This window comes from Manis javanica, chromosome 7 (genome assembly GCF_040802235.1).
Source record: "Manis javanica isolate MJ-LG chromosome 7, MJ_LKY, whole genome shotgun sequence".
NCBI classification, from domain to species: Eukaryota; Metazoa; Chordata; class Mammalia; order Pholidota; family Manidae; genus Manis; species Manis javanica.
The window spans coordinates 16,663,651-16,690,700 of NC_133162.1; the positions used below are offsets into that span (position 1 = coordinate 16,663,651).

At 41.4% G+C, this 27,050-nt stretch overlaps 1 protein-coding gene across 6 annotated transcripts in view; it reads right to left on the reverse strand.

Moving 5' to 3' along the window:
- Positions 1-27,050, reverse strand: part of VTI1A (vesicle transport through interaction with t-SNAREs 1A) — a 324,481-nt gene that overhangs the window by 17,297 nt on the left and 280,134 nt on the right. Inside the window, exon 9 of one of the 6 annotated variants that reach the window (XM_073240425.1) lies at positions 9,822-19,662. The exons of the other annotated variants lie outside the window; for them this stretch is intronic. Coding sequence (XP_073096526.1) covers positions 19,623-19,662 — 40 coding nt within the window. The 3' untranslated portion in view covers positions 9,822-19,622. Of the gene's footprint in view, positions 1-9,821; positions 19,663-27,050 lie in introns of those variants that run through there. 6 annotated transcript variants of the gene reach the window in all.

The following is a 27,050-nucleotide window of genomic DNA, read 5'->3' on the forward strand; positions in this document are numbered from 1 at the left end:
GCACTCAGTGGAAGACCAGCTAAGAGAAACAAGTGCTGATTGAGGAGCCTAGTAAGTGGGGTCCGCCTCTCCTGGAGATGTACAGTTTCCCCCTGGAGCAGGAGCCCCTGGGAGTCCACCTGCTTGGCGCAACTCCACCAGCTCACACAGACGGGCAGTAAGAGACGGCCCTGTGGAACTCGTATTTCCTGTAAGGATGCTCTTGAACATGTTGTTTATTACCCTGCGCAGCATGGGTCCCTGCAATGAGGTCCCACGGGAAGATGTTCTTTCTCGTCTGGGTAGGGGAAAGAGCTGTGTTTTTATCTTATGGATACTGACTCGTGTAACTGAAACCATCTCCCTCTTCAAGTCGGCTGCCAGAATGCCTGGAGATAAATTTGTGGCCCACCTCTCACAAATGTACAGGCTATTCCACAGTCTGTGTACTAACCTCACAGCTGACTTCATTTTATATATAGAAAATCTATTGTATTGTATATATTTAGGTAAATTGCTGTAAATCCTTTGGGAACTAAGAGAGGTTTCTATGCAGGCACTGAAGAACTAAGAAAAAAAGAATTCTCATCCTCGGGGGTTGGCTACTTTAATGATTCTGGCTTTATTTTTCCTTGTATCCCCAAACAAGTCTGTACTATGTGATACTTGGAAGGCGAGTCTGCACGTTTACCAAAACAATGGGATATTTCTATTTTTCTTGAATCTTCTTTCATGGCCGGCATGGGGCAATTTCTAGAAAGAACCCGAACTTAGGACTTGGGGCCCCTGGGTTCCTCCGTGGCCAAGTGCGGTGGATTGTGGGTCTCCTTTGTTTGGGGATTTACTTCAACTGTCTTAACAACATGGACCTCTTTTGTGAAAGCTGAGGGCGTTCCCAGCAAATGTTGGCTGCAAATATGCTAGCAGAAATATCAGCACGGTCACGGCCCTTCCCTGAACAATCTAAAGCACATTTCTCTCTGTATATATTTGGTTCTTCAGAGGCTTTAAAGCCTAGAAAACAATCACAGCTGAGGCCATTTCTGAGATGGCGCTAAAAGAACCTACTCAGAGACAGATAAAAATAATGAGAATCTTTCTGTCAGGAAAGATTTAGAAAATATCACTGGCATTATTAAAATTTAATTTCTTTACTTGGCTTTTTGGTTCCCCTCTCCAGTGATAATGAGCAGGCCTGCACACCTCTGCCTTGCTAGTAACTTGTTTTGTGCAATAAATTCAGCCTTCCAGTCTGGAGACATTTCAGACAACAGTTTTGACTGCTATAGGCTTATTTTTCAGCCTGTGCTGTGCTCTGAGTCTTCCTATACAAACCAGTTCATGAGATAATTTTCCACAAGGCCAGTGGAACTAATAAAAATCAATTTTGCCCAACTGGTTCAGAGAAATCTTGGGAATAGCCAAGGCAGAACCGCAAAAAAGGAGAAAAAAAAAGAATCGATGCATGTTGTTCTAACTAAGAAAGGCATTTCTTAGTTCAACTAATGGTTTAGTTGATAAAGCACTATCAAATGAGCTGACAGGAGATGCTTGACGGCAGGAGTTTTCCTTTTGGCCTAAACAGAGCACCTTCTAAAGGTCTTGGAAAAGCTTTTCTTGACAGTGGTTGGAGGTACTCCACTGTGGTAATTCTGAGTTGCCCTGCCCTGGGTGACAAGGCCAACTTTGGGTGTGACAGATGGTGGCCCCCTGCTGAAGTCTTGTCCAGACCCTCTTTTTATGTCAGAGAAGCTGGTTTTGTGAATGGGTGGGCTGAGTGAGTTATACATAATTTGCTTCAAGGCGACTGGATCAGTGGGTTAGGGACGCATGAGGGCATCCAGATACTGCAGGTTCTTGAGACATTCTCATGAACCCCCACTATAACCACCCATCTGATCCCCTATTTTGGCTTCCTGACAATGGAAGTAGGATTCCAAGCGGGCACCTCTTTATAATCTGGAAGCAAGAACAGAGTGTGGCGGCACGTAGAACACACTCTCTAAAACACCTATATTTCATTAGTTCACAAGGCACTACTGACATGTTTAAAAACAGATGGCAAGACGTTGCACAGGAAAGAAAAAAAGACTGGAAGGAAATGTAGCTGAATGTTAACAGTGTTTTTGTTTGGGTGGTGGAGATTTTGTATTTTCTATCTTTATATATTTCTATGTTTTCTTGACTTGTATACTATTATGTATATAATTATTATTTAAAATAATGCTAACCTTAGAACTGAGTAAATTGGAAAATGAAACAATTTATTCATGTTATAAGAAAAAGGAAATGTTTGAGGAAAAAGAAAAACAATGGTAAAATTGATTTTTTCATCCTGTTTTTGTACCTTACACTATCATATCTACTTCATGTAAGTTCCTTTATTTAATTCTCATCACAAATCTGTGATCAAGGCACCAATGCTCCCATTCTCCAGAGGAGGGAAACTGAGGCTTGGGGAAGTTAATTTGCCCATAATCTCACACTTAGCCAATGGCAAAGTTGGTATTTAAAATCAGGTCCAATTTCAAAGACCACGTGCTGTATGTGGCGGGAAGAGTAATGGCTGGTATCATAGTGCATCTTATGTTCTAGCTCACTTTGCATTCATGAATAAAATCAGATATAATGTTATCTGTTCTTGTTTTCCTACCTTATAGATTCTTGTGATGTTCAAATTGGATCACACATGTTCAAACAGAGAAAATGCAAAGTTCTGCTCAAAGCAATAGGGTGATATGATAATATTTCATAAACACTGGCGAGTTGAGAGTTGCCACAAATGTCATTCGGATACTGATAATTTCCAAAGAAATAAATACACTGAAGTAGAATAATACTAAAACTACATTAAACAAATTTGTTCTTGATGATTCAGAAAGTGTAAGGGGATCTTGTCTTTCCTACTCATCATTAAGACCACCAATTTTTTTGCCTTTAATGCATTAGGTAAATAGCAAAGGTTATAAATAGTATGTATGTTATGACCCCGATTTTGCAAAAAGGAAAATACATATGTTTTTATAAACCTAAAAAATATTGGAAAGATAGACATTGAAATGAAAGTTAATGATTGTGTCTAGGATTCATCACATTTTCCAAATATTTTTGGTAATGAATATGCACTATTTCTATAGTCAGGGGACAAAAACGTTCAACCTCCGTACACATATACAAAGACATCACCTTCTTCCTTGGATAAGATGGCAAAACAAATTCTGAACTTCGTGGCTGTTTGAATTCTGGTGGAATAATGTTTACTTGGAATGCATTTTAAACCTTAAAACAAGAAGTACAGGTACCCCATTTTCTTTACTCAAGTTGTGCACAGTCTGTTGAGGGCTTTTGCTGCAAATCATCAGAGGTCTAGAGGCAGGGGATTACACACTGTGCTTGGAGGGAAAAATACCCGAAACACCATGCCTGGAACTGTGAAGACATTGGAAGGATAGTAGTGCCTGGCCTAATTTCTAGAATGACCTGACTATTTGCATGGTGGCCTCAGGAGTGGACCTATGTCTCCTGTCAGAGCACACCATCAGTAGCTTAGCAGAAAAGTGCCACCCTGTTTGGAAAAACAAGGCCCAGTTCAGATTTCAAGCAGTGCCACCAAGGAAGCTATTTTTAAGTATCTAATTGCATTTGTAGCATCTGGCATTTTGCTCACTCCATTTTTACGACTTTAGCATGATACATGTTCTGTATGAAAAACAAACAAGAGATTAAGTATGGGACATCGGCATCATGTTGAATATTCCCAGTATAGAAATATTCTAATATGCCCTTGAGATTATCCCAGGGCCAAATAAAACATCACCCAATGTATAGAACCTCCGAGTGTGGAATACTTGGCAGCCAAGGAGCACAGGGATTCACTCCATTTATTAGGCCAGTACACAGCTTCGGAGGCTAACATGCACTGATGGGAAATGCCAACATTTCAACTTCAATCAAGACTCAAGCTCATAACATTGACACTTTGCCTTTCAGCAGAAGATCACAAACAGCACAAATCTGGGTTTCTTGTATTAATTGGGGAGGTTTTCTAATTTGCTCATGATATCTGCCTCATGATATCTGCTAATCTTCCTCGGGTTCCCTCCTAAGGCTGTCTGAAATAATCCACTTACTCCTGGTCTGTCCGCAGCACTTTACATCAAATAACCCAGCCACAGCAAAAGGCAGGCACAGCCCCTGCCCTGTGCTTCCACATCACCGAGTGTGCCACAATTCCTGCAGACGCCTCTGCAGACAGAAGCAAGGTACAGGAAAGGAGCGGAGGGGCAGCAAGCTTCTGAATAAGTTAGGACAGATGAAATGCCTGCTGTTAAACAGCACTAATTCACAACTGAAAGCATAATCTGATAACTGTTTCGAAAAGTCTGAGACAGATAATTCTGCTTCCTCAGACAGACAGGCAAATATTTCAGAGTGTTCGCTGGCCTATGTAATTATTACTATCAACATCCAAACTCAGTTCAAGTTCATCAAACTCAGTTTTTTTTTCCCCCTGAATACAGCACCCTCACCCCAGCCCTTTTTAAAGGCTCATGTAAACATTTAATGACACAGCCAGGCTTAATGGGTACGGGTAGGCAATGCCATTTCAGTAATATCATTGCCCTACCATGACTCAGTTTTAATGCGTTAGATTTTTTGAGAGAGTTTTATGGAAGGAAATGTTTTAATTTTCATAAAGTAGAATAGTTGAGAATTCTAATGCCCATAAAACATGCTGGAAGTGCATGTGTGTGTATGAACCCCAACAAACAGAAGCGAGGTTGGGCTGCGGTGCGAGTCGGGGGTGGAGTGTGGCACTGAGGTGAGAGCCAGGCTCTGGTCACAGGTGGGCTTGCCTATGTGACTTTAGGAAGACCACTGTCTCCTCTTGGCCTCCCATTTCCGTATCTGCAGAGTGGTGTGTGTGTGTGTGTGTGCGCGCGCGCGCGCGCGCAAAGACTGGGGGATTTCTAAGATTTCTTCTGCCAGTAAGAGTCAACAGTCATTAACTGAAAGGTTCTTGTTATTATTATTATTTTTTATAAATGTGCCTTTTCTAAACAAGCAAGCCCAGTATCTCTTTGCCCCCTTCCATTCAACACATTTGAATGTGTTTGAAATTTGAAAACATTTCCTTTACATTTTCTGAGGTTACTGAAGAGGAAAAAAAGTTATACTGTTTAATCTTCCTTTATAGGAGTTTGTTCTGCTATTGCAGAACAGACCCAGAACTGTGATCAGTAAGGTACCCAAAGTGGGGGAGTGGGAAGGAGGGGAAGGAAAAAAGAGGCTGCCTTCAAGTGCCTTGTGGAAATGTATAAAACAAGCAGTGAGATAGTCCTTTGCCAAACACTGTCATAAATTTTTTATTTGGCAGCTAACATTCTCACTAGTTTTCTTGGCAGCAACTGGGACCTTTAGCAAGAAAGGTGCAGGAGAAAAATACCTTGTTTAGAGATGTTTTCACCACTTTCTGGGATTTTTCAGAACTTCTGCCTGCAGCACATTTTTACAACTACAGTCTCCAATCACCTGATGAGTGGGTGGTGGGGTTTAAACTTTTTTCTTTTTTAAAAAAAGAAGATACAGAGAGAAAGTGAACAAGCAGTGCCACCCCCCTCTGGCCTTCCACTGAGCCCATCTTTCTTATTTTTCGTGGTAGGTATTTCTGATATCCAAGTGCTTAGTGTTCTCTGTTGAGACAAAAAACTGAAAATAATATCAGAAGGTACCTTTTGTTGGGCCCGATACTATCTATATTGTATTCCCAGATGACACAGATAAATGAAAGTGAAACAAGCTGATGACTAGGCCATTTTTCTTCAACGGTTCTGTCAAAAGCAGGTCCCACCTGTTGCTTTTGGGTCAGTTAATGGGCAAAAAGCCCCAAAAGTCAATACCCCGGATTTGAAGCTGATGTAAGCCCATGCAGATAAGACTCCAGCAGTCAAACTCCAGATGGTGGAATGAGGGGAATGAAAGCTCAGGGAGCTGGTCACCGCCCATCTCAGGGTACCTCAGGCTCTGAAATGCTTTAAGGAGAAGGGCTTCCAATTCTGGGAAATAAGGGGCAAATCTACCAGAAGTAGAGATAAGGTCTTTTATTACAACCACATCCTAAATGCTATATACAAACACTTTATACAGACTTGGAAACCTTCTTCTACCCAGAGACTTCCAGTTATGAGCAAAGAGGCCAGAAAATTCACTCCCACGAAACAAGTATAAAACTGAATAATTGTTAAAACAATCCTTTTAGAGCTCTGGATAATGACCAAAGGCAAAAAACAAATTGAGAAGTGTTTATGCATAGAAAGCTGGCAGAACTTCCAATAAGAACATCCCCACCTTACCCACTAGCTTAGTTGGCTAGAATGATGTTTTTAAAAGGGTGGGGCTGCTAGAGAAGGCAGACTTGATTTGGAGCAGAGGACAAAACCCATGCCTAGTGGCATTGTCAGTAAAAGCAGCAAGCCTGGCAGAGAAATGAATGGGGGTAAACCCACAGTTCTGCTAGCTTAAAGTTGCAGCTCTGATTGGGGTGAGTGACAGGCCAACCAAGAATGTGAGGGGGAGATCCTGGAAATGAGAGGGCTGTAGAAGTGCCAGACAAGCCCTCTGCACACCTCACTGATTGGCAAAGCATGTGCGTGTGTTGGGGAGACCTGAGAGACTCAGCAAAAAGTCAAAGCCAAGGCAAGCCTGTGAACTGGCTGAACTTTGAATGTTCTCCTCAAACTACATACAAATCGCTTGGCAGAGAGTTCAAGGCATCTGAACACAACTTCTGCTCAATCATAGGCTGGTCACTAAGCTATGCACACAAATGGGCAACCCCAGGAAGCCAGGTTCGCACAATAAAAATAAGAATTAAAAAAACAAAGAAAGCAACAACTTAGCAGACCACAGGGGAAATAGATCCTCAGATTATATTCACAGAAATTACTTAAAAATATCAGAACCCTAAATTGTTACAATATATCATCTAAAATGTTTGGTTTTCAACAAAAAATTATGACACAACAAAAAAAACAACAAAAGAGAAAGTGTGATTTATATTCAGGAGAACAAAGCAGTCAATACAAACTGATTCTGAGTGGCTCTGATTTGGATTTAGCAGACAAAAATGTCAAAGCAGCTATTACAAACATAGTCAAGGAATTAAAGGTAACTATATTCAGAGAATTAAAAGAAATTATGATGACAATCCTTCAACAAACAGGGAACCTCAACAGAGAAAGAGGAACTATAAAAAGATGAGTTGGAAAATACAACAAAGTAAACAGGAATCAGTGAATGGGAACATCTGTCAATAGAAATCATCCAATCTGAAGAAATGAAAGAAAAAAAGATTGAAGAAACATGAGCAGAGACTCAGAGATGTGTGTGACAGTAACAAGCATACCAACATAGGCACAATGGGAGTTCCTGCTAGAGAAGGGAGAAAGTGGCAGAAAAATATGTTTGAAGAAATAATGCCTGAAAGAGAAAATCTTGAAAGCAGCAGACAAAATTAATTCATTATGTACAGGCAAACAACAATCAGACTGATAACTGACTTCTCATCAGAAACAATGGAGGGAGAATTCAGTGGAACAACATATTCAGAGGGGTAAAAAGGGTGAGGGTGGAGGTAACCTGTCTACCAAGAATTCTATATCCAACTATACTAACCACCAAAAATGAAGGTGACATAAAGGCATTTCTAGATTAACAAAGAATGAGAGAATTTTTTTGTTAGCAGACTTGCCTTACAAGAAATACAAAATGAAGTTCTTCAGGCTGAATGGAAATGACACCAGATGGTAACTCAAATCAGAGAAAGAAAGGAAGAACTCTGGAAATGCTAAATATGTGGATAAATATAAACAGCTGCATAATTATATATTTTCTCTTTTCTTCCCTTAATTTTTTAAAAAAGACTGTATAAACAATAATTATATTCAGTATTGTTTAGTTTATAACATATATAGATATGACAATCATAGTACAATAAAAGTGGGAAGAAACTGGTTACACTGGAATAAAATTGCTTTATTTTATTAGAATTAAGTCAGTAATAAACTGAAGTGGACTGTGAAAAGTTAGGATATATATTGCAATTCCTAGAGCAAAGACTAAGAAAATAACAATTTGTAGTCTAAAAAATCAGCAGATGAATTAAAATGGCACACAAAAACAATGTTTTAAAAAAAGAAAGCAGTAAAGGACAAGCAGAGGAACAAAAAAGATATAAGGCATATAGGAAATAAATAGCAAATGGCAGACATAAATCCAACAAGATCAAAAATCATACAAAAGTTACTGGACTAACTACTCCAATCACACAGCACATTGTCAGACTGGATAAAAAATATCCAACTTTATGTCTACAAGAGACACACTTCTGATTCAAAAGCACATACAGGTTGAAAGTTGAAAGATGGAAAAATACATATATCATATAAACAGTAACCCTAAGAGAGATGGAGTGTGTATATTAATATCAGACAAATGGACTTTAGGACAAAAAACATTCCTAGATGTCATTCACAACAACGTGGATGGACCCTAGAGGGTATTATGCTAATTGACATAAGTCAGACAGAGGAAGACAACAACCATACGATTTCAGTTATATGTGGAATCTAAAAAACAAAACAAACAAAACAGAAATAGACTCAAATACAGAGAACAAACTGGTAGTTGCCACAGGGAAGGGGGTGGGTGGGAGGATAGCAGAAATAGGTGAAGGGGAAAATAGAAACATTATATACAGAAACAACATAGGCAAAATCCAATATCTATGCATGATAGAAACTTTCAACAAACTTGGAATATAAGGGAACCTCCTTAATCTGAAAACGAGTATCTATGAAAAACCTACAGCTAACACCATAATGATAAAAGACTGAATGCTTTTCTCCTAAGACTGGCAATGAGGCAAGAATGTCAGCTTTACAATTACTATGCAACCCTGAACTGGAAGTTCCAGCCAATGCAATCAGACATGAAAAAAAAAGAAAAGAAAAGAAATCCTAATTGAAAAGGAAGAAATAAAATTATCTTCATTCACACATGGCAAGATTCTGTATGTAGAAAAACCTAAGCTGTGTACAGAAAGCTACTAGAATTTAATAAATAAATTTAGCAAGGTTGCAAGATATAAGATCAACATACACTAATCAATTGTATTTCTACATACTAGCAGGGAACAGCATGCAAATGAAATTCAGAAAACAATTTAATTCATAATAACATCAAAAAGAACAGAAAACAGGAATACCTTTAACAAAATAAGTCTAAGACATATATACTGAAATCTATAAAATATTGCTGAGAGAAATTAAAGATCCAAATAAATGGAGAGCAAGTCTTTGTTCATAGATTGGAAAATTCATTATTATTAAGATGGAAATACAGTGAAATCCCATGAAAATCTTAGAACGCTTTTTTTGTGGAAAAGTAAATCCTTAAATGTATATGTAAATGGAAAGAAGTAGAATGGCCAAACAATTATGAAAAAGAACAAATTGAACATTGAAAAAAGAACTTACATCACCTAATTTCAAATTTACTATAAAGCAATAGCATGTAGTGTTGGTGTAAGGACAGACATGTAGATCAATGGAACAAAATACAAATTTCAGAAATGTTTACATTTATGATCATTTCATTTTTGATAAAGGACCCAAGGCAGTTCAATAGTATTAGGAGAATTAGATGCCCATATTTAAAATCATGAATTTAGACCATTATTTCACACTATACACAAAAATGCAAAATGGAACAAAGACCTAAATATAAGAGTGAAAACTATAAGACTTTTACAAGAAAAGATAGAAAAAGTTTTATGTGACCTAGGGATAGGCAAAGATTTCTTATGTAAGACTAAAAGCATAATCCATAAAATAAAGAATTGATAAACTGACCTCACCAAAATTAAAAGCTTCTACTTTTCAAAATTCACTGTTAAGAAAATAAAAAGACAAGGCAAAGGCTGGTGCAAAATGCTTGTGAGTTGTATATCGAGTAATGAACTTGTGTTCAGAAGTATAAATTTAAACTCTTAAGATTCAATACTAAGAAGACAAATAACCCAATTAAAAAATTATAAAGTTAGAAAAGAGCTGAATACACATTTCACCAAAGACTACACATAAATGTTTAATAAGTACATGAAAAAAATGATCAACCTTATTAGTCATTCAGAAAGTGCAAATTAAAATGAGATAGCACAACACATCCACTAAAAGGCTCCAATCAGAAAGATTGGCAATACCAAATACATTGAGTCCTCACATATATTGCAGTTAAAAAAAAGGCTAACCATCCATACTACATGACCCAATAATTCTACTCCTACCTATCTACCTAAGAGAAACGAAAACACACATCAATACAAAGACTTGTATACAAATGCTCATCACAGCATATTCATAATAGCCACAAAACTCAAAACAAATCAAGTATCTACCAACTGGTGAGTAGATAAACAAAATGTGGTACACACATACAATGGAATACTATTCAGCAATAAAAAGTAACAAACTACTGATACATTCTGCATTATGGAAGAACCTGAAAAACATTATGTTAAGTAAAAGAAGCCAGCTAGAAAAGATTACATATTGTATGATTCTATTTATAGGACGTGTCTGGAAATCAGATCAGCCATTGCCTGGGGCTGGGAGTAGGAGCAGGATCGACGCGGTGCAAACAGGCACGAGGAAACAATTCGGAGTGATAGAAATGTTTCAAAAATAGATCATGGTCATTGCACAACTTTACAAATGTACTATAAAGTATTGAACTGTAGGCTTATAATGGGTAAATTTTATGGTATGTAAATGATATCTCCATACAGCTGTTAAATAGAAAGTGCATAGACCAGCAAATGGGTCTTCAGGTTCCAAGCGAGATGGCATACTGGTAGTAAATAAGTAAAGTCAATCTTTCAGATTTTGGTAGCCCGATCACCTGCCTTCCCGTTTATTAATGGCAGCTTCTTTATGTCCTTGAAAGTGGAATCATTTATTTGTTTCCTTGACTGCCTCCTCTATGAAATGGAATTGTGTAAGAGCAAGGCCCAAGTCGGCCGTGGCTTTTGTTGTAGCCCACTATCTCTTCCAGTGCTTGGCACATTATGGGAATTAATAAATATTTGATGTGCAGATGAATGATGTTGAGAGGAGAAATATTTGAGTTTTCATTAAAAAAAATCAACACACTCATATGCCTGGATCATCTGCAAATATCTTTACTATGGAACCTTATTCAGTTCAGCAAAATTCACCTATCATGTGCCAGGTATTATGTGCTGGATACTAGGGAATGAGATTAAACAGACCAGGTTCATGTCCTCAAGAAGCTCACAGTCCAGTAGACAAGAAGATACAGTATTCTGATATCTAATGAACATGAGTGGCAGAGTCCAGCCTACAGCAAATCTGGAAGGAAGGGGCAGAAAAAAACCAAGTGTCTGTGAGCCCAAAAGAGCACAGGAGATGCTGCTGAAAGGTGAACTGATTCTCAGCCCAGGACACCACCTACTTCTTGCATAAGAACTTCTTCTTTTATTCAGATCAGCATGGTTTTGTATCAATCTGAGTGTGGTTTTGTAAGTATTTTAGGGCATGGTGCTCAAATGTGATCCAGGGACCCTTTCAGAGGATCCAGGAATCGTATGGATTCAGAGGATCCAAAATACTAGGAAAATTACTATTCTTGAAATGATACCAAGATGCTATCTGACTTTCCCCCCCTCCTCCTCTCATGAGTGTACAATGCAGTTTTCCAGAGGCTACCTGATGGATGATATCACGAGAGACTGAATATAGAAACACACGAGACCAGCTGTCTTCTATTAAGCCAGACATTAAAGAGATTTGTAATAACATAAAACAAGGTCTCCTTCTCACTAATTTTGTTTTAGAAAATATCAGAAAAATGTTTGCTCATATATACTTACTTGACTATCACTACTTGAAAATGAATTAATATTTAAGTTGTTCTCAGTTTCAATTTTTAATATGAAAAAGATCAATAGACGGAACCTATTCAAACAAGAAGTCTTTGGGGCTCTCAATAATTTTTAAGAGTATCAAGGGTGTTGAGATGTAAAAGTTTGAGAACCACTATTCTAAGGGGAAGCAGAGCAAGGGATTTGGCAGCATTTTACCTACAGAATCCATCAAACTGGACATTGCCTGATGACCACGGGCACTTAGAGAAGAACGCAGGATGAGACCACAGGAGAGCAGTTGTGCAAAGCTGTAAGCCTTGAGGATGTTTGGACTTAGGTCAAACTCCAACACGCAGCATGGGGGGGCACACCAGCTGAGCTGTCTGTCTACACCAGGGACAAAATTGCACAAATGCACAGTGGTAGGAATAATTGTCTGGGCAAAGTAGTTTTTTGAGCAAAATAGTTCAAAAGAATAGTGAATTACCTGAAGTTAGTAACTCACAAAAAAATATTATATCCATTGTTAAAATATCGGTAAGTGGAAGAGAATGTGATGAGGCAGATACATTTGAATCAGGCTATGTTAAAAGACAAGCGTGGGCAACCTCCATAGAATGGAAGATGGCACAATATGATGTTAAGAGTGTGAGCTTTGCAGCCCAACAGCCTGAGTTTGATCCTGGCTCCTGCCACTCTTTAGTTGGGTCACCCTGGACAAAGTCCTTACCTCTCTGGGCCTCAGGATAATAACAAGACCTACCACAGAGGTAGTAAAGATTAATTGATAGGAACCGTATGAAGGGATGAGCACATAGTGACCAGTATAAAAGTAAAGCATTGGTGTTATTATTTCTATAACCACCCTCTCACATGGTTTTGAAGCAGGGTCCTAAAAATGCTAGAGCTGTTTTTGTTGGGGAGAGGTTCCCCGGGATCAGTCTCCACCGTCATTCTGCTGAGAAAGCCTCATAGGAAAGTGGCTGCCTTTGGGCAGCTTAGTGAAGCCCTCACTTCCACCTGCAGCCCTCATCCTTCCCTTTCCCACCACTCTTGGGTCTTGCTTTGCTATACTGTTGGCATCTGTAGGAAAACATCATTGGCCGTGCTTATATTCAGGGGTACAGAGCTCTTTTTCTGTATAAGTTTACAGTGGAGAACAAGGGAAAGACTAAAATCCAAAGCCAACGGGGGCCAAAGGATCTGCCTGCATCTTGGGTTTTGCCTTGATATGAAAACACAGGGCTTCAGAGTATAACATGAACAGCCCTGAGGTCTCTCCAGGGTGGAGTCTATGTTTTCAGCTATGCAGAAACACTTAGGGTGGACCTTTAAAATAGTCAGTGGGAGGGTGTGTTAAATAAAAATTGAGATAACCTTTCTTAAGCATGCTTTCCCCATATAGTTTAAAATCTTTCCTTTTCCACCAGAGTAAGAGTTGGAGAAATGCCTTAAAACAAGGGAAGTGTCTATTTTTCTCCAACCTCACTTGAGTTGGGCACCCTTGGGATGAAGGGGAGGTTTGCCATTTGTAGACAAGAATGAAGCCTTTTGTGAACAGCCTAAGTACACCACCAACCTGCTTTAAAAAGTGTCAAAGGCTATTTTTGGAGAACATGTGGTTCACTGTGCCAAACTGAAACATCAACTTATTGCCCAATTTAGCATTAAAACATTAAAACTTACAATTAAGACTACTCTGTTTTCTCCACAGGAGTTTGTCAACATGCTGCAAATATATTTCTGTTATCATAATAAAACCAAGAAATGGGCAGGAGCAGGTTGTCAGTGTTGAAGGCCGTGCTTCCGAACACTGAAATCTGAGCTGCCCTATCATATAGGCAACTTCTTTTTCCCGAAGACGGATGCTGGGTACAGCTCTATTCCTGCATAATAGGTTTATTCTCATTCACAAAACAGGAATTACTTTATGGTTCCAAAGTAAAGCTAGTGGAAGAAATATACTGGCAGATTTGCTAAAGATCTGGTCTCTGACACGTACACAGGGGGTATCTGCTATTAATCACATCTTAAGATTTGAACATTATCAAGTACAAGGCAGACAACCATTAAGTTCAAGGTCTGAACCGATAAAAAGAGAGAGAGAAGAGAAGAGAAAAAGGATTAGTGTGCCTGTGTCCACCATTGTGTTTAAATGCATTGCCTTGTCTTAAAAGGTATCACTGGTCCCTTTCCCTGTTTTCACCCCATTTTATTTCAAGGTCGGTCTGCCTTTTGTAAGATTCCTTCTGCTCTGACACAGATGACAGCTCTGGGGAAAAGCACAGCCCTTCGGCTGTCCTGCTCGCTCGCTGGACGAGGAAAGGAATGTGCTTGTTTGGCATTTGTTCAGGAGAGCCTAGACTCCACCCCGGGCCCTGGCGAGCAAGGAGCACGTGTGGGAACCGGCTGGGCACCTAGGCCCTGCAGCCCTTTGTCACCACCTGCCGCAAGGGGTTAAGGTGGCCACGGTAATTATGCCAAGGCCATGCATTACTCTGACAAAGTAATCCATCAAATAATTTCTCACAATTTCAATTCACCCCTCAAATTTTCCTTACCTCTGAAGCCAGCTGGATATTATATTACTAAAGCTGTTGAAAGGGTGGAACACTAGCCATGGAGCCAAAGGCCACGGCAACTATGCAATGCATAAATTTTTATTGTTTGCTCAGTATTGAAATCTCATTAGGGTCCATAATTCATCTGAGCACCATGAACATTTACATCTGTTGATCATGAGAACTTAGAAGGAATGTACACCTTTGGCTAACTTGTTTTTGGAGGAGGCAGAGAGTGTGTGTGTGTGTGTGTGCGCATGCATGCACATATACTCATATGTTTTTAGACCTTGAACAGCTGTGGTTTAAATATCCCTTACTCAAACCAATTTTCAACCTGAATTTAAATATCCCAAAGTTGTTTTCATTTGGCAGCTCTCAGACAAAGACTCAGTTCTCTTCGAGTCCAGCTTAATCAATGTTGGAAAATTCCACTCATGGCACATTGGCCTTATGCAGTTCTGCTGTGTTAATTACATCAGAATTATCCCAAAGATTACACGCCTTTCATTCACCGTATATATGTTTTTGTCTTCACTTAATTATGGTGTCAAAATCCACACGAGAAGGAAAGACAACTGTGACTGTTTCTGGGTCCCAGGGATATCTAGATTTGCACCCACATTTTTTTATGTGTGTGTATTTAAACATCTTTCCTACTGAGTTCCACCCTTTTGATCTGGCAGTTTTTTCACTTACACTATAGTTGCATGATGAATATTATGTTTTGAAGGCAACAAACATCAAATCACAGAGTCGGAATTGGAAGGGGAAAGGGCCTTAGGGTCCACCTTAGCAAGCCAGCCCTTCTCCCAAGCAGGAGTCCCCCCCTGACAAGAGGTCCTTCAGGAATGCATCCATTTTTGGAGTGAGCTATGGCAGCAGCTGAAAGGCTCTTAACAAACACTTGCTAGCAGTGCAGGGCAGAGATGAAGCTTACTGTGTCCGATGAGAGGGAATTTAGGTAGACCAAAAGCAATTACCCAGCCTGGCATCTGGCAAGGGCACCAGCTCTAACAGCCCCACTGTAATTCCAGCTGATGGCAGTGACACCTTCTGATGAGAGTCTTGTCAACTACAAGCTGCTCTTTAGCAGGACTTGGCTAATACACTGTGACGGGAAAAATCGGATACAGATGTTTTCACTCAGAAGGCCTTCAAAATGCTGAAGTCCTACCTTCTCCTCCAGGAGAAAGGGCATGCACTTCACACAGGGAAAAGGAGCCAAAGGGCCTTAACACAGGGCGGCCTGATCGAGGCCTCATGACGACATCCTTCTCCAGTCAGGTCAGTGCTAAGGTTTCAGTGTCCCACTCTCAGCGCCATTCTGGCAGCCTCGGTGCTCAGCAGGGTGTATGAAGTGGCCCTGGACACACAGTGTGGAGCAAGCACCAGGGCAGGGTGATGGGGGTGATTTGGCCCCAGACCAGAGCACAAGCCTCTCTACTCCGGGATAAAAGGAAGACACCTAGATCTGGGGATGCAATGACAAGCGAAATCAGACAGGTGCCTGTCCTCCTGGGGCTTACAGACCTTAACAAAGCAATCGCACACTACACAGCTGCACTCTGTCAGTACTACGGAACTGCAAAGGGCTATGAAAGAGGCTGCTAGGAAATTATGAGTCTAGAAAGGAAAACTTGTGTCACTCAGGACTTCTAGGAAGGAAGATGTGGAAATGGAGTTAGGAGAAGAGGAAGCTTCCTAGAGGGTAACATCGTGAAAGATGGACGAGGAGGCAGGCTTGGCAGGGGAAGGCTTCAGACCGTCATGCAGATCTGACTCCTAGGAAGGCAAAGCAGGAACACAGAGCAGAGCTTCAGGCCACCTTACACAGGTGACCAAGTCTTGGCCAACCCGCTGAAGCGCTCTGGGGCCGAGATGGCTCCTTTCCATTAGCGGAATCCCACAATGGGCAGAAATGGCTTTGTCCTGGGACCTCCACTGGGCTCAGTCAGTGGCTGGGGGCTGCCTGGGAAGACGTTGGCTCAGTTTGATGCTAAGCTGGTTGCCTAAATATGCCCACACCTGTAACGACTGCCTCCCCTGCAACTTGATGGCCGCACCCCATGGCTGCCACGGGGACGAGCTCATCTGGGGCCTGGAGAGGGCTTCCATGGGTAGTGAGAATGTGGGGAGCTGAAGGACATACTGGGTTAAGAAGCAAGGGGCAGGTTGGGAATGAGAAAAAGATTCCAGGCAAACGGCACAGCAGCCTTTATGTAGAGTGGCATCCTGGAGGCACTGAGAGAAGGCAGTGCGCCCAGACAGGAGGACGACTGGAAGGCGGTAAGCTGACGGGGAGGCAGAGATCAGATCATGCTGGCCTTGCAGACCATCATAAAGACCTCATTTTTTATTAGCCATGGGGCTTTGAAGTCATTAATTTTACTGATACTTAGTTTCCTAGTCTAAGAATGGGAACAACAAAATATACTGCATGAGGTTAACGTTGAGAATCAAGTGGATTACACAAACTGAGTGTAGGAAACCTCAGCTGGAAATGCCTTCCGAATAAAGGCAAGGGAGAAAAATGGACTTACTTTTAAATTTTGTTTTCAAAGATGTTAAGGTTTTATTCTGAAATACTGTGCATGCATTTAAGCAAACTCTAAGTGAAATCGCTAAATTCCTTTTCCACCAAGATCATGGTGCTACCCAAATCTTCATTATTGAAATCCCATACAAATAAGTTCAGAATTAAACAATTAACATTGGAAATTCAGAGGTGAATAAGTAATAAATAGCTTGTAACAGAATAATAGTCCATGAGAATTCAAAAGAACAGGGGAGCTCTAAGACACAGCAGCACATTGTAAATGAGGAATGTGGTTACACAGAGCAGCACCGCTTCTATATAATCACATGAGCAAATATATATTTTTCTCCACAAATCTCACCTGTTTATGTGCATAATCCTTCAGATGCCTATTTTCAGATTATTCAAAACCACAAATGCAGGAAACCAAAAAATACAGGGATGAAAAATGAATGCTGACTGTAGTTGTCGAAACAGATTTGATTGTCGAAGAGTATTTTTTCCTAGGTGGTCATTTTTTTTCCAAAGCGGGTGAGCATGTGCAAACAGACTAAGGGATTGTCTCCAAATTCAAGTCTAGATTATCTGAAACATCTGAAAATAAGTCCAGCTCCTATATTACTGCCCTCATGAGCGTATATAAGTTTGGAATAACCTGCCCTATGAGGCCAAGAGAGGACGCTCTGTGTTATGGAGATGGATTCATAAGAGACTTGTTTGATTGGAGGCAGTTAGAAAAAGCACTGGTGTTTTCACAAGTGTAATACTATTGCCATGCTGGCCACTGGGTCAGAATCCAGTCTCCTCTTACAAAGATGAATCTGCAGCCACTGTTTTATGAGCTCACACACTGCTCCCTCTCACGTCGCAGCATCTAGAGAATACACAAAGCTATTATTTTCAGCGGTTTATTCCTTTGTTTATTCCATCCAAGATGATTCTGACTAGCTCTGACACTTAGAAGAGTGCATAAAACCGAAAATACCTGGCCTCCGTGCTTGGAAAACTTGAGCTGAGACACTGGTCATGTAACCCCAAATAACTGTCAATGTGTGGATTCCTTGGTGTTTTCCCTTTCTGCCTTTTCAAGCTGCAATAAAGCAAACGTGAAGTTTCCACAGCCACCCCAACAAAAACAACCTCTTGGAGAATTTATAGGTATTCTACAAGTCAGCTTAGATTACCATTTCTCCCCCCTCAGCTCCTGATTCTCTTGCATATTTCTTTCCTGTGCCAAAGCTTATCAATGTTTTGGTTATCTTGATATGTCAAAAACTGCTCGGATCACAGGGTTGAACCTAAGCAGGCTGGACGGGGATGTCTTCATTCAGACAAAAGTATCTGATGAGAAAGTTACCCATGTCTCCCAGTGGAGGAAGGTGTGACCCACCTTTGCTCAGAAGTTATACTCTCAAGAATTTCTTTTTCTAGAAGGGCTGCTACCTGATGGAATGGCTCCGTGCTTCTGAACCTTTCATTTAAGTGAGTTGTTCTGCAGGGGGGTTTTAAAAACCTTCCCAAGTGTTTTATTTTTTTGGCATAGATTTGCCAAGGATTCCTTCAGTAAAATAGAAGCGAATAGGAAAAAATTCTGAGTCCTGTACACAACAAATTAAATTTGCTTAAAAATATGGGATTCTGTGAAAGATCTGCATTCAATAGATTGGGTCCCTGATACTGCGTTTGTGCGTATTTGTGCATCACTGGTTCATGTAGCCCAACTGGGCATAGCACACCATGGCCACCACCACTTTCAGGAGGGTGGATGAGGGTAATAAGGGTCATGGCCTCAGCAGAAAACCTGAGCAACTGCCTAGAGGCATCTGCCTTTCCTGAGCTGTTCCATGGTTCTTCAGTCAACAGCATGGAAATGATCATCTTGGTATTAAACTAAAAATAGTGTAGTGCTTATCCAGGTGCCTGGTAATTCCAGGTCATAAATCTAATCACTTACCTAGAGTGTGAGTAACAAGACTATTATGGGACCTGCTATCACCAGTACTTTCTATTTGCCTCTGTCAAAGTTAAATGACAATACAGGCAGAACCTAAGTTTATGTCAGCACTTCCTTAGGAAGGAGCCAGGGGACTAATGGCCCAAGGTCCAGAAAACTGAGACCTGCGGAGCCTGGGTGTGAATCCCAGCCCTCCCACGATCTTAGGCCCAGAAGGGTTAGTTCCCTCTCCTGCAGATGAGTTCTGTCTCTGACGAATGTTAGGCACAGAATTGAATTGCGGTATTCACCGAGGACGACCACTGTGCAGATTTCACATGCAGAATAAAAGCCTCTGGTAAGGCCTTGTTTTTAACTATATAAACCCAGAGATAGTCTTTTTCTCCACAATACTCTATATGTCAAAGAGTCAAAGGACAAATGTATGTAGTAAAGGGCTGTGCTGTGACAACCGTTTGTCAGTGATCCATTCAGTACCTGGGTTGTGGGCCAGGGTCCAGCAGCTTTCCATGGTGGGCCTACGCAACCCACTCCACCTCAGTGATTCACAGGCACCACTCGGACAGCATGAGTCTGGGAGTTTGGGAGACTATGAGGACAGGCCACATCTGGGAACCTGTTTCATGACTTTCTAGTCCTTCCCATTCACAGAAACACATTTCTGCCATGAGGTGTGGTGAGGATTCTTCAAAAAGGCAAAGGAGAGACAGACATTAATGTGGAATTTGATTTTACTTCCTGTAATTAAAAAACCAATCATCAGGTACGTGAAAATCAGTTCTGAACTCCTACCAGTTAGGAAAGAACTTTGAAAGATGTGAATGGTTGCTCTTCCAAAGTAAGCCTTATAAAAATGGTTTTTAAAATTGAGCTGGTGCAAGTCAAGATACGGAAGTGAGAAAATGACAATTACACGACTTTCTCTGGGCTTACAACAGCTCCTATTTAGATGGTTAATGTTGAACATATTCTGGGGTAGGTGAAGCCAGGGATGGCGCCACTGGCTAGCTCCTCATACAAATGATGGCCGCGTGGCCAGATGGATGACAGACGGCAGCTGTGAGACAATCTCTCAGCTCATAACCATCTTGTTTCTGGGACACGGACCAGATCAGACCGCTCAGTGCTAAGGCCCAGGCCTGTTTCTGCACTCCCTTGCCCCAGCCCGGCTTCCAAGGTCGCCGAGGAGGCAGCAGATGTTAAAAACTAAAGTTGAAACCTTTAAGCTGTAATAAAGGAGTTCACAGGGTTCATAATCCCCATACCCCACCCCGATTCACCAGCGATCCCATTGAAATCTTTCAAACAGTCCTCAGCACTAACGCGGCGCATGCAGTGCGTGTTGAACACACTGATCTGCCCATGATTACCCTCGGCTGCTGTAAAACAATCTCACTCCTCGAGTGAATGCAGGCTGCAGCAACAATGGTGTTATTGACTTGTTGCTCTGGCTCTATTTAGTTATTACCCTCGGGGCCACAATCAATAGACTTTGCACCAAGTCAGCCTAATAAATCCCAGGCTCTCACTGGAGGTTTGCCAGGAACGGCAAGAAAATCTATGGCAGGGAGACACTGAGAGTGCAAAGAGAGAGAAAGCTGCACTGACAGCTGTATAAAGTAATTAACAAGGAACTGTTTATTCTTCTAAAAGATCAGATTGCACATTTATCATCATGGAAGGAGTCACAGATAGATGATCATAAAATTACCTAGTGATATTTTTGAAAAAAACCCCACAAATTTGGATGCACACACAAAAGAGAGAAACCCACATTTGCTCTACGGCAACTTGTTTCCTTCTTTATTACGTTTGCAATTACTCAACTTACAAACTTGCCTTCTTAGCACTAGTTCTGGCCAGTCTATTACGTCCAGCTTATTTGGACTAGTGCAGTCTGCCTTGATAATTCTTTAAGCTTGTGGTGGAAACAGGCAACATAATAAAATTAAAACATGGATCATTAACATTGTTGTACTTTGGGATTTGTTGGGGGTTTTTCCCCCCTGCTGTTAGGAATTGGAATCCTGCTTGTAATGCTACAGTAGAGGGAAGAAAACTTTAGGTGTTACCAACACCGAAAGGTTGGTGAAAGTAAATGCCAGGTCATTTCAGGTCATTGCAAAAGAATTCTAAAGTAGTTCTCCTTCCTTAATAAGCAAATGGTGTGAAGATTCAGGGCAAAGGGGTCCGGGATCCTACTGCCTTAAGACACACAGAATTACGCATGGGCCAGCTCAGGGACGAGATGATCTTCTTCCATGGACTGGACACAAATGTAAGAGATCAATGGGGCTCTTGGAGCTGATTTGCTAGTGCAGCAGTACCTTCTAGAATCCTTAAACAAAACTTTTCTTATAAAAAATGGTCCCAACTCTGTCCATGCTAGTATAGAACCTGTAACTTACTGGGAAAAAAAATTTTCTAAATGCTAAGTGGTTTCAGTTTTTAAATTCAAGGGTGGGAGTGTTAGAAACAGTGTTTAAACAGAATCACAAGATCCAACCTCAAATATCACTCAGCAGATTGGCCAACGTTTGGTGAGAATCTATTAGGTACAAGGCACTGAAGCAGCCATTGACTGGCTGTGACACAGGCATCATTGTTCCCAGGCGTGGAAAGCTTATTTCATTGCTTTGGTCTAGCCTGGGATATGTCAACCCTGCTGCATGTTAACACACTCCTGTGAACACAGAAGGGCCCAGCAATCCCTTCAAACATGCACCCTTTAATTTGACAGGCCCTGGGGAGGGGACACCTACGTGCACACACATGCAACCCATTTTATTGTGGGACTGCTAATTGTGTTGTCCCAATAATTTATTGCCTCTTATAAATGGTTTCCAGGTAATAAGAGTTAACCGACTCAAGAGACTTTCATGCATTGCAATTATCTCTTACTATTGTACACTAGGCCCACGCACTTTTTATTAGTCAGGTCAAATGTACCACCTGAACAGATGTACAAAAAAATCATGGAACTTGGAATCATCCTCCCAAACTCATTGCTAAATATGCTCACAAAAAGTTGTTCATCTTCAGATTAATTTACTACTATAAGCACAACTTGGCCTTAAACTTGGAGACTGGTCAGAACCACAGGCCGGCAGAGTGCACCTACCATACTTCTATCTCATTTACATGAGAAGACCAAGGTCAGAGGGGAAGTGGTGGTTCTGGTGGTTCTGGGGGGCCCCTGGATAGTCAGTGGCAGAGGCAGGTCTGGGTCGTACATTTCTTGCCATCTTTTTCTGGCCTTCTAAAGTTTCAGCTGAGATAGAATATACCTCAGAGGAGAACCTTCAGCCAACCAGAGTTGCAGAGGAGATTCTTCTAGCCTTTGTGCCTCTGCCTCAGTCCATTTCAGCTTTCCTCTTCCCAGTAAAATAGCTATTCTCAGTACCCTCCGCTCCAGACCTGAGTGCCCAGCCTCTTTTTTGTGACCTTCTCTAATACCCTCCACATCAAAAGTTTCAGTTCCTGGTTCCATGGCCTCCAGGTTCCATATGCATTAGATACCTTGCCTCAGCTAAGTCATGTTGTGTCTCTGGGACATAGTAGTCCTTTGCCGAATGAGGGAGTTGGACAGAAGATTTCAAGGTTCTGCTGTCAGCTCTAACACCCTATGATTTATGCCAATGGCCGCTCATAGGTTGTTATGCCTTGTCGTGTTTGTGTAGCTCTTGTCACTGCTCTGAGTGTCTCTATGCCCACTGGCTCTTCGCTGCCGACCTCAAGGAAGATGCTAGGTTCTGGCGATGACGCGATGCTTCAACCCAAGGGCAGGGCACACTTGGAAGGAATTTCAGGCTGAGGGGAAAATCCCAACCCATTCTCTGAAGATCCCTTTGGTCCTCTCTTCCAACATTTAGGCTGTGCTGGATGGGCAGTCACTCAATCCAAGGGCTACAACTTTTCTTTCCAATCAACTGTCTCTTGCCAGGTGCCAGGGCCACTACTTGCAACACTAAGATGGGTTGAGGCCTGGGAATCTACCAAGCACACTCTCAGACGAATTAAGGTGTGTCCTAACAGCATCCTTTCCTAAGCCTTGTGGTTAATGCTTTGGGTGGAGGAATAGGGCTTGCATAGGATTGTTTGTGGGTAGGGTTTGTGTCTCTGGAATTTGCTACTGAACAGGATTCCTGGATTCTGGCTTCTATGATCTGATATATCAGACACAGTTAGCTTTTAGCTTGAAAAATAGTAGAAAAGGGGACAGGGATAGAATGAGATAGAACATACATGCTTTACGTGGCCACTGGACATGAGGACTGTGTGCTTTCCAACACATGGGAATGCTTTCTTCAACCCACTCAATAATACTGGGAACTCGGAATTATTTTCCCACTTTAGAGATGAGAAAGCCAAGGCTCAGAGAGGTTAAGTGACTTGCCTAAGATCACAAGGGTGGCCAAGAATCAGCCCTTTGTCTTTTGACAAAAGACTTTCTATTTTACCCTTCTTCTGCCTAAAAGACCTAGAGATGGCCGGGAGGTAAGAGTTAAGTATGTTAGGATGATTAAATCATTACCTCATCGGTTATTATTTCTTCCAGTTAATAGGCATACTTTATGAGCTTTAGAGTCACACACTATGGGTTGCAGCTTAGAGCTCCTGAGAGCTAAAGTGGCTCTTGTGAAACTTGACTCTGCCCATCCTGCTCTGATTGGCCAGTGGGCTTCCAAGGTGGATCGGGCTGAGGTCTTAGTCGATGGCCACATCACTCCATAGTTCTTTTCCTTTAAAAACACAACTGTACAACTGAATATCCATATGCAAAGGAAGAGAGCTGGACCCTTACTTCACATCATATATAAACATTAATTCAAAATGGACCGAAGACTTAAATGTAAGAGCCCAAACTATACAACTCTAAGAAGAAAATACAGGAGTGAATCTTTGTGACCTTGGATTTAGCAATGTATTCTTGGACATGATACCAAAGCTAAGCAACAAAAGAAAATAGATACATTGTACTTCATCAAAATAAAAAACCTTTTGTGCCAAAGGACACTACCAAGAAAGTGAAAATACAATACACAGATTAGGAGAAAATATGTGCAAACTGCTTGAATCTAGGCCTTTTAGAGAACTCTTAACTCAATAATAAAAAGTCAAATGACACAATTAAAAAATGGGAAAGGATCTGAGTAGACATTTTTGCAAAGAAGATACGAAAATGGCCAACAAGCATAAGGAAAGATCATTAGTCATCGCTGGTCATCAGTGAAATGCAAATCAAAACCACAATGAGATACCACTTCAAACTCATGACTACAGCTGAATCAAAAAGTCAAATAGTAACAAGTGTTGGTGAGGACATGGAGAAATTAAAACCCTAATACATTGTTGGTGGAAATATAAAACAAGATGGCTGCTTTACAGAAGTTAGGCAGTTCCTCAAAAAGTTAAACAATGAGTTTCCATTTGACTCAGTTATTCTACTCTAGGTTTATGCTCAAGAGAAATGAAAACCTCTGTCCACATAAAAACTTGTGCATGAATGTTCACAGCAGCATTATTCACAATAGCCAAATGTGAAAACAACCCAAGTGCCCATCAACTAACAAACAGATAAATAAAATGTGGTATGTTACTTGGCCATAAAAAGAAACATGGTACTGATGTGGTAGTGGTACTACAATGTGGATAAATTTGAAAACATGCTAAATGAAAGAAGCCAGTCACAAAAGATCACATATTATGTGATTCCATTTCTATGAAATATCCAGCATAGGTGAATCTAGAGGCAGAGTAGAGGTTGCTTAGGGCTGGAGAGACTGGGGAGACCGGGGAGTGTGGCTGACAGTTACGGAGTTTCTTTGTGGGGTGATGAAAATATTTCAAAATTGACTGTGATGATGGCTGCACACATTGGTGAATATGCTAAAAAGCATTGAAGTATGCACTTTAAATGGGTGAGTTGTAGGGTACGTGAATTATATCTGAATACAACCTTACCAAAAAATCCTTGAAGCAACCTGTGCCTCAGGGGCTGCTCCTGCACTGTAGCTGTGCTCCTGCACTGTAGCTGTTTGCCGGGTAGGGGGCACATCTGTCCCCGCATTCCTTTCCCAGTTCTCAGGGTCTGGCCCACATGGGCAGGCATGCTGCTCCTTTCAAAAGCACTTTCTCCCTTCATCCTTCAAGGAATGAGCAAGCGAGCACCTGTAATGATGGCTGCTCAGGGCTGTGCCCATGCCCCTTTACTAAGTGTTAAGGAGAAGTCATTTCACTGAATTCTTACAGCTGCTCTCCAAGTTAGGGACCGTTTCTATCCCCATTTCAACACAGGGAGACTGAAGGAGTTTAGGTAACTTGCCCAAGGTCACACAACTCATATGAGGTAGCTTCTGGATTTGAGCCTAAGTCCGTATGACTCCAGAATCCGGGCACATGCGAGCCTTAGTTATGGGCGAGCATACGACACTGCACGGGGAAGGGGGCCAGTGCGCACTCACGGAAGCCTCCCCTCTGCCCCGGGGCCTGGCGAATCCAAAAGGCCTTTCCATTCTGAGTTCCCTGGGAGAGCCAGGACATTTTTTAGAGAGAAGCTAGAAACTTCTTTTGAGAGAGGTCCTAACCATCCTGTTTATTTCTAAAACAAATCACTTAAAAATGGTGCTGGTTGGGAGGGGAGACTTTCTTCCCAGCAGCAGTTGTAGCTGACACTTTGAACCCCATCTTTACCCATATTTGTTTCTATAAACCAGTTTGTTTGTTGTTAGGAGAAACATACTCATTGAGTTTTAAGAAGGTATTTCTACGAACATGTGACAGAAGTAGGATGTTACAAGATTTTTAGTGATGGAATTAATTTTGTTTTTAAGAAACAGTTGTAATTAATTACTCCTATTCACAGGGCTGTGTCTTTTAGCCAAATTTCTGTTCTCATGTCTAACCAGAACACTTGCTATTCAAGTTTAACACTCTGACCTGGTGTGCCCACCTCTGCCATTAACTCGAGGTGTGACTGCCGGCACCCTGGCAGCGTCCAATAACTGTTTGTGGGATGTAACTGTCATTCACGTAGTATGAGTGGGTTGGATCAGATCAGAGGTTGCCAACTGGCAGTCTGGCCAGATCCCACCTGCGAGATGTGTTGGTTTGGCCTGCTCCATTTTTAATTTTTTAAAAAAATTTCTTGCCAATAATTTACAAATAGGGAGATTTGTAATCTAGAATTCAGGCATTCTAGAAACCATAGCAGGCATTCCCCATGGCAACAGTGGGATGGATTCTGAGAAGGCTTTTTGATAAGGCACTTATTCTCCAGTTTTCCACATCACCTCCTGGCTTGTTTTACTCATGTGTGGCACCCACCTGGTCCCCATGGGCATCTGAGTATGCCACCTCTGAACTGGATCCTTTTCTAGGGCTCTACATGCTTTCCCAGGCTGTGCTGTAAGCTTTAGAGTGTTCCAACAGGAAGTTGAGGTGAGACACTTGGACCTTGCTATATACCTTTCCAAACCTAGGTGGAACAATGGGACGTGTAGATGGGTGCAAGAAAAGCTGAAGTGTGAATATGACTTTGGCCCTCCCACTTGACACCACACCCAGAGCAGAACCTTAGGGGCACTCTGGGGGGCTGTAAGCCAGGAAGCTATTGTTGGCAAGTCTACCTTGCTAAGGATGTGAAGACAGTAAAATTCCATGGTTTCGTCTAACACTCCAAATGGATGTGGCCACCAAGTCAACTCATTTTCTTCCTTAAGAGAATGGGAGACAGACCCTGCAAATCAAATGTAAAAGCCTCCCTGACACCGTCGGAGGAGGCATGTGTCCTTCCAGGCACGTGAAGGGCTCACTTCCTGGCTGGTGCCCTTATCCTGAGGCCCCTCAGACAGCCACCCCCGAACCAGGCATAACGTCAGTAGGCTGGGCTGGTGATCTGGAATTTCATCTCACGCTTGGATAGAATTAATTACAAACTTCAGCTCTCCCTGCTTCACACAGAAATTTGGAGTGTGCATATTATTTCTTTTTTCTAGCCTTCCCAGTTGTTTTTTTAAGAAATGAGTAATTGTCAGTCTGATGAGGCCAGAATTACTTCCTAATGTGATGTTT